General features: G+C 41.1%; 1 protein-coding gene across 1 annotated transcript; it reads left to right on the top strand.

The window, feature by feature from the left end:
• Positions 1–5,512: 5,512 nt before the first annotated feature.
• On the top strand, positions 5,513–6,109 carry RNASE12 (ribonuclease A family member 12 (inactive)). Its single transcript, XM_029236967.1, has one exon. It carries the CDS (start codon positions 5,513–5,515, stop codon positions 6,107–6,109), a length of 597 nt encoding a protein of 198 aa, XP_029092800.1.
• The last annotated feature ends 2,338 nt before the right edge of the window (positions 6,110–8,447 follow it).

The raw sequence follows: 8,447 nt of genomic DNA, 5'->3' as shown, positions 1-8,447 counted from the left end.
CGATGCAGGGGGCACGGGTTCGTGCCGCGGTCCGGGAAGATCCCACATGTCGTGGAGCGGCTGGGCCCGTGTGCCATGGCCGCTGAGCCTGCGCGTCCAGAGCCTGTGCTCCGCAACGTGAGAGGCCACAACAGTGAGAGGCCCGCGTACCGCCAAAAAAAATAATAATAATAAATTCCACTAAGATTCGAAATCTGAAGATTCTTTTCATCTATAACAGTTTCTCCCTCTTTGTTTCCGTGCCACTTACCAATTGAAAAACTTGTTGGGTATCTTGCAGAATGTCTCACCATCTGGATTTGTTTTATTGCTTCCTTGAGGTATTATTTAACATGTGCCTCATTTCCCTTTATTTCCTATACACTGGAAGTTAAATCTAGGGCTTAATTAATTTAGATTCAATTGTTTGGCAAGGATACTTCTTGAACAATGCTGTGTACTTCCTATGGCATCATATTAAAAGGCACATAATAACTAGCTTTTCACTTCTCTGAATACCTAGGTGGTGGCATCCAGCTCTTCCATTGCAAAGTTTCCCATAAGCCTCTCTCCTAATGGTTTTACGACCTACCAAATAATTTTTGCCTGACTTAATAATTTCATAAATGATTATAAAATGGCGGCTTTTAAAAATTTTATCATTCTTTTCATATCTATTAGTTATTATTCTTCTCTAAAGAAGAACTTTCCCTTACCACATGAAAGCTCTTTGGTTACCCTGAAATATAGTTCCTATGGGCTAGGCAGAATAAATGTGCAATTCTTATATTTTAATTATCAACTTTCATATTCAGGGATTGATTTAGAGTCAGTTGGGGGATAGGGATCTTTGTCTTTTCACTGATGTGTCCCAAGTGTCTAGAATAGTGTCCGGCATAGGTAGGTGTTCAATAAATATGCGTTGAATGGAATAGCATGTGAATGATAAAAGTTCTTTACAGTAGTGACAAAAATCCCATATAGTCAGTACTGAGGAAATCAAGTCTTAGTACAACCATGAATCAAGATCCTGAATCTGAACCCTGTACTCGAGGAGTTTTTATAAGGGAAACTAACTAGAATGTTTGTCCCCCAGTTAGTGATGTTGCCTAATACAGGTTCCATAGTGGGAAGGAGCAAGGACAGTATCCTTCCAGATCCCCCTGGGTCCCTGGGAGGAAAGGGAAACTGTAATAATGACCAAGTTGACCTTCTCCCCAGATTAGTAGGGCAAAAGACCTAGAAGTAGTTTTAATTTGATATAGAAGCAATAAGGTGATGCCAATTTTCTTGCCCGAGTTTGTAGAATAAGATCTATACCTGCTGGGTAGCAAAATATTTGTTACTTACAATACTTCACTCAGTTTTTAAGTGAATCGATGCTCAGGAAGGGTCTTTCTTTGGTCACAGGGTGATTGATTGGAAGGTAGGGGGCACAGAGGGGCAGGTGGAATCCAGGAGACACAGAGGAGCTGGCACCATGGAGAAGGGAGGCTCTCAGGGCAGAGATGGAGAAAGATGGGGGAGTTAAAAAGGAACTTGGGGGGTTTTACCGCAGATGGAGATTTTAAAAACTAGTTTTGTCTTGTTTGCGAGACAACCTGTACTCTATAACCAAGAAAACTTCAGTGGTATCTATTATTTGCTAAAACTCGGTGGAATTGGATTTGCTTGGGGAGATTTGTCACAGTGGTGAGCCCTCTAGTCTGTTTGTCTATGGCTGCTTTACAGATGACCCCCAAATGGTGGCTGAAAACGATAACAATACTCATTTGCTCCTGAATCTGGAGGTTGAGCTCAACTGGGCAGTTCTTGCTCGAGGCCTCGCATGTGGTTTTATTCACAGGGAGCTGAAACAGGTGGAGCATTCTGGGCATCTCTCTCTCTCTGTGGCCTCTCCCTGTGTGGCCTCGACACAGTCAGACTTCTTTCTACGCGACCCCCAGAGGCAACGTCCTAGGAGAACCACAGCCCAGTGGAAGCTGTGTGACCACGGCTCAGAGGTCATGCCGTGCTGTGTAAGTGGGAGCAGACAGAGGCCCACCCAGGTTCTCAGGAAAGGACAGAGACTCCACCTCTTGCTAAGGGAGTGGTAAGGCTCTGGAAGAGACTGTGGGATAGAAAATATTTTGTGGCCATTTTGGGGAAGCTACAATCTGCTGCGTGACTTTAAGGTGAGCATGGCATGGGGCAACCGTAGAAGCCTTGCAAGGGTAGCCAACCACCTCTGTAGGACAGAATAACCTCCACAGTATTCTGAAGGCACTGAAGCAGCCAGAGCTCTTTGAGAATTTCTCTCCCTTCATGTGTTCTCTCCACTGGTGGCCTCAACACGGTCGAACATCACACGTGGCAGCTGAAGGCATCCAGAGTGAGTGTTCACTTCCTTTGCGGTCCCTTTGAGGCCGTTGCCTAGTCTCAGACAATACTGGAGCTGGGTGGGTTTCTAGCAGTCCTGGAGGAGAGCTTATTAATTTGACAAAATGAGTGGTGAGGGGAATTACTAATGTTGTTTTACATCCTGGCACGAATATTTGTCTCCAGCCGCTACCTGCCTCCTGCAGTCTCCTGAGGGTGACTTGAGGCTTAGCAAAGGTAGGGTGGTGGGAACTTTAGGTCAAATGCAGTCATCTGATAATAGGCCCAGTTTCTTCCTCCCCTTCTCCACCTCTTCCTTCTCTTTCCCCTCCATCCCCTTCTTTCCTTCTTTCCCTCTTTTCTTCTTTCCTCCCTTCCCTCTTCAGGTGCGCAGAATTGAGTTGATCATATCCTGTTTATGGCCTATGCTAGGCCTCTCTTTTGTTTTATTCAATTTTATTATTTTCCCTTTTATTCCTTATCCCTGCTTCTATTTCTCTCATCCTCATGCTCATCTGTCTTAGAGTATTTAATCCACGCTCTTCCATCCTACTTAAATATTGTATGTCCTTGGAAAATTTTTTGTATTATTTTGGAGCATGCGTGTTTTCAATTTAAATCAACTGGAAATGATTTTCATTGTTTCTTTATTTCACACCATACCAAATAGCCTGTTGCTATTTGTAAAGCTAGTGCATTATTTGAAGCTGTTTTATACTATTTTATTTTATGTGTGTAACACATGTTTACCTGTCCATCCCCTTCATGAGGGACATTTCAATTACCTTTAGCTCTTTTCTGCCACCAGTTATGCCATGATGCACATCCCTGCACGTACTCCATCTGGAAGAACTATGTTGAAGTCTATGCCCGGGACAGGCTTACAAAGTCTCAGATTATACCCATTTATAATTTTTCCAAATACTTCCAGATTAGTTTCCAATATCACTACACCAATTCTCCTGCCCAGTAACATATTTTCCAGCACTTGATATTAGATTTTCTAATTGTTGATAATCCAATGGTTATAAATCGATATCTTTTGGTTATGTTAATTTCCATTTATCCGATTACTAACGAAGTTAAGCATTGTTCATCAACCATTTTCGCTTCCTCTTCTGAAGTTGACTTTTTATAACTTTTGACAATCTTTTCTCCTCTGGAGTTTTTGTGTCTTTTTATTGTTGATATGGAGGAATTCCTTATCTCTAGTGTTAATCCTTAGTTGGTTTTAGGCATTACAAATGTTTTCTCCAAGGCTGCCAGCACTATTAAACATTTGAAACCAGTCTCAACTCTATTTCAGGAAGGTAAAACTCTGAAATGTAGAGGTAGGTCAAGTTGCCTCAGTTGAGGATAAATTTTTTAACAAGGGTTGATTCCTTGCCTGTAAACTTAGTATAACATCTGTAATTTGGTTGCTTGGAAGTCCTGGAAGGAAATATTGAACATGTTACAATATGTAGAAAGAGTTCTTTTTATACAATGGAAATGTTTTTGCAAGATGGTGTGCAAATCAAAATCTGTTAATTGAAAAATTTGTCAACAGTTAATAACTATGCACTTACACCGTTGTGGCATTTTTGCAACACATATCCATAACAGAGCAGTTTGAATTGTGAAAGGACAACCAGAATGAAAGTTTTTGGAAAGTAAATAATAACCTCCTGCTTGTTCATTTTCATGGTCTTGAATTATGCTTTTGTTTTTGTTGCATACAAAGAGACACATTCTTTGAAGTCTTTTCTAGAATTCTCTGTCTTTCCCAGACAAGTTTTAACCCCCAAATAGCTTTCTAGTTGACGATTAGAAAGACACAGATACATACAAAGGAGGCTATGTAGCTGTCTTTCCAAAGAAGAAATCATTTCAGAGCAAGAAATAGTACAATTAAGTCCATTTTTTCCATGCCTATATCAAAGACTGGGAGATGTTGGCAACAAAAAGAATTCTATTGTTTCAATACCTTGAGCCACTCACTATCTTTTACCAAGCCCTCATCTACTAATTTTCCATGTAGGTCTCCCAAGTATCCTATAATTCAGTGGTTCTCAAATCTTGCTGCATATTAGAATCACTGGGAAAGCTTTTAATAATCTCAACTCCCAGGTCTTACCCAACACTAATTAAAGCAGAATGACTCAAGGTGGCATTAAAAAATGCCTTGGAGATTCCAATGTTCAGCAGAGTTTGGAAATCATTACCATACTTGCCAGGAGTCCGGGGCTTTATCAAGACTAATGTTAATGTCAGGGAATTGTTTCTGCCCTGTCCTGGACACCACGTGGGAATGAAACTTGCTGAAACTGGAGTTCAAGGGTTAAGCATTGAGAAAGTGAGATTTTTATTACTCTTGCCATCTCACATCTCCACCTGAAACTTTCTGCAACTCATTCCTTCATTAATGAAATGGAGATAACAGCTACTTCACAGGTTTGTAGTAAGGACTGATGAAAATTTGGAAAATAAACAGTACTGCATCTGGCACACTTCAGGACTATAATAAATGTTTTGAAATGTCAACGCTTGTTTAGTGAGGACACATTCAGGACCTGCCTTACCCAACTGTCCCTCTGAAAGTAACTTCTCTTCCCGCTGGCAGCCAAGCACACTCCCCTCCTACAGGCTCCTGCCTTTCTGCTTTTTCCCCTTGGCCTCCCCACACACAGATGGCACCCTACCAGTTATTGTCTGGGAACAGTGAGACACAAAGGACTTTCTTGGATCCGTGATCACAAGGATATGTTACCTGTGAGAGTTACAGCAAAAAGGAAAGGTGAGAGGATCAAGCACAGAACCAAGTAGGATTGACAGAGGGAGAGATTAGGAAGGAATTGGGAAGAACGGATTAATAGAAAGCGCTAAAAGCATATTGACTTTGGTGGGATCAAGGTTAAAACAATTATGGGAAAGAAAGTCATTCAGCAATACGAATAAAACAATCAGACAAGGGTACTTTTAATACCTTCTGTATGTCTGCTCTGTGTTAAACATTCTGATGGATTCAGGAGAAATAGGAGATGAGATACTGACTGTCAAGGAGCTGTGGAGGCCAACAAACACAATACAACAGGAAAAATTAGAGAACAGTTCAGTGCCAAACTCTGAGAGCTGAAATGGTCAGAAACAGCTTTCTTGGGGAGCTGGACCTCCAGCTGGACCTTGCAGGGTTAGCATGATTTTCACTAACAGAGAGAAGGCTATAAAATATCAAAGGCTAGGGAAGCAAAGTCAGGGGATGGTGCTGGAGGAATCTGATTACCCTCTGATATTTTCTGTCTCCTCTTACTCTATAGGAGTTAGAGCAAAAGATGTGAAGGACCTCATACCCCTGGTAATACTAATGGTGATACTTTTCCTGCTGCTTCTATTCTGGGAAAATGAGCTGGATGAGGAAGTAATGGCGGCAACCTTAGACCAGTTGCATGTGGACTACCCTCAGAGTGACGTTCCTGTAAGGTACTGCAACCACATGATCATACAAAGACTCATCAAGGAAGCCAACAGCACCTGCAAAAAGGAGCATGTCTTCGTCCATGAGAGGCCTCGAAATATCAACAGTGTTTGCAATTCTCTCAGGAAGGTGGCTTGCCAAAACCATTCCACCCTTCTCTGCTTCCAGAGTGAGACCAAGTTCAAAATGACAGTCTGCAAGCTCATTGAAGGCACCAGATATCCTGCCTGCAGCTACCACATTTCCCCCCCAGAGGGGTTTATTGTCGTCACTTGTGATGACATGGGGCCAGTTAATATCCAGAGATATGATGAATAACCTGAGACCAGCATCTGAGCCGGCCACCCTCTCGTCTCCTCTCGCAGAGGCACTGATGCTGGTTCTCCCTGAGGCGCACCTGAATTGTGGACATGGGGTCATGCCTTGAGTGAAATGCATTTATCCTTTCAGTATTGGTGAGCTGGGATCTTTTTATTCTGCTTTAATAAAAAAAACCCTACAGAATTAAACCATAAACTCTGCATGTGTTTTAATTCCTTGTCCTTTTTCATTTGATGAGAGCCAAGAGTGAATCCTACACAGGACTGGGATTAGGTAAGGTGAGGGACTCACTTCACATGCAAAATTGAAAGAGCACCAAAACCCCCTGAGCAATATAGAGAAATAAATTTTTAAAAATCAAAATTAATGCAAAAATCCCTGATGAACAAAATATCTGAATTTTAAATCAAGACCCATTCTGACAGGGTTGGATTTAGGATGAGGTGGGGTACACAAGTTGTACCAATGCAGGGTCAGACCCTGTTATTTTAAAAAAAAATTTATTTTTTGTGGTTAAAATTTTGATAATTGTCCATCAGGGATTATTTTGCATTAAATTTATTTATTTATTTATTTGGAAGTATAGTTGATTTACAATGTTGTGTTAATTTCTGCTGTACAGCAAACTGATTCAATTATACATATATTTTTTTATATTCTCTTCCATTATGGTTTATCACAGGCTATTGAATATAGTTCCCTGTGCTATACAATAGGGCCTTGTTGTTTACCCATTCTATATATAACAGTTTGCATCTGCTAACCCCAAGCTCGCAGTCATTCCTCCCTCATCTCCTTCCCCCTTGGCAACCACAAGTCTCTTCTCTATGTCTGTGAGTCTGTTTCTGTTTCGTAGATAGGTTCATTTGTGTCATATACATTCAATTTATTTTTAAATATTGCAATAAAATATTATTTATCTTGATTATTGGGCCTTTAACATTTTGTAACTGCAGCGAGTACCTCATTCATCTCACACTAATCCCAGACTTTAATCCTAGGTGTAGAGGCAGTTGGGGTCATCTCTTAAGGTCCTCTTTAAGGACGATATGTATAACTTAAGCTGTACCTGCTCCTATTCAGCAGATGCCTTTGTGCCTTGCTGAAAGGGAAAAGGAGATCAGAAGATGCCTGACTGGTCAGAAACCATTTCCCTTAAAGACTAGAAAGAAATAGATAAGGATTTCCGAGGGAGGGATCAAGACCCTCGGGGTTCAACCTATTTCCTCTTTATATCCTCAGAAGGAACAGAGAGGACTTTGACTCACACTAATCATTCCTTTCCCCTACTAGTTCTTACAGCTGGACTGTTTTTTAAGTTCCTCCTCATTCAGCTATGGGCAGAGGATCTTTAGAGTGAGAGGGCAAAGGAAGAGAAGGAAGTGAAAGAGAGGTTCCTAAGTCTGGAGATTTGATTAAGTTCTGTTCCTATCAGTTTCTCCATCTGTAAAGTGAGGAGCTTGAACTAGATAATCTTTGAGATTCTTTCCTCGTCTATTACTCCACAATTCTATTTCTTAGGGAGTCTAGAAACTGGCCTCGTTGGAGTTGCCGGGGGTGGGGAGATTAGTACTGGGGGGTAGTAAAAAAAAAAAGGGAGTAATTGGCAAGTAAGGGCCAGATTATGAGATCACTAATTCTGAGCTATGACATTTTAAGCCTGTAAGTGATAGCCAGAAACTCATACAGTGAGCTGGAGCAGACATGGGCAATGTCCAAGATTTAGAGGGCCCTTTCTGTTCTTATATTTTCAGTTGAGAGACTTCAACTTTTGCATTATTTATTTGTACTTAATTTAAGGTCAGATCAACCTATGCTAGTTGTTAACTCTGTCATTGGTAAACATCAAGTTCTAACAGATTGATTAGATTTATGGAGGGAAAAGGGTGGCAATCATGTGTAAAGGACACTTTGCAACTTGTAAGTAAAGGCTTACCTCTCTGGGTGGCCATTTTGCAACTGAGTTCTATTACTCATTTTTCTGTGGAAATTCCATTGTCATTGTTGTCTTCATGAAAGTGTGAATGTCACCAAGGAAGCAGAGCCCCCAGCATCTGAATAGATGCTGAGCAGGAAACAGCTGGTCCCTATCATATGACGCATTGGGTCCTGGTAGCAGCATCATTTCCTGGGCAAAAGTAGCTGAAATGTGTTCCTTAGGCCCATGTTTCTATGTTCTGAATTTTGATTCCGTTTCCTATCCCTCTCCCTAGGCTTAATTGTCCTTTCTTTCCTTCTCAGTGCTTTTTCTTCCCTTCTTCCCCTAACCTCCCTTTCTAATTAAAAAAAAAAAAATCTTGCAGGTAAATGCATTCCTATTAAAGTGTAAGTAACC

The sequence above is a fragment of the Monodon monoceros genome, unplaced genomic scaffold, assembly GCF_005190385.1.
Source record: "Monodon monoceros isolate NGI ecotype Baffin Bay Population unplaced genomic scaffold, NGI_Narwhal_1 Super_Scaffold_21, whole genome shotgun sequence".
Classification (NCBI taxonomy): Eukaryota; Metazoa; Chordata; class Mammalia; order Artiodactyla; family Monodontidae; genus Monodon; species Monodon monoceros.
This window is presented reverse-complemented; position numbering and strand designations above follow the sequence as displayed.

What these genes read in the sequence shown, in the direction of transcription:
- RNASE12 (XM_029236967.1), top strand. Translation starts at nt 5,513, where the DNA reads ATGATTTTCACTAACAGAGAGAAGGCTATAAAATATCAAAGGCTAGGG.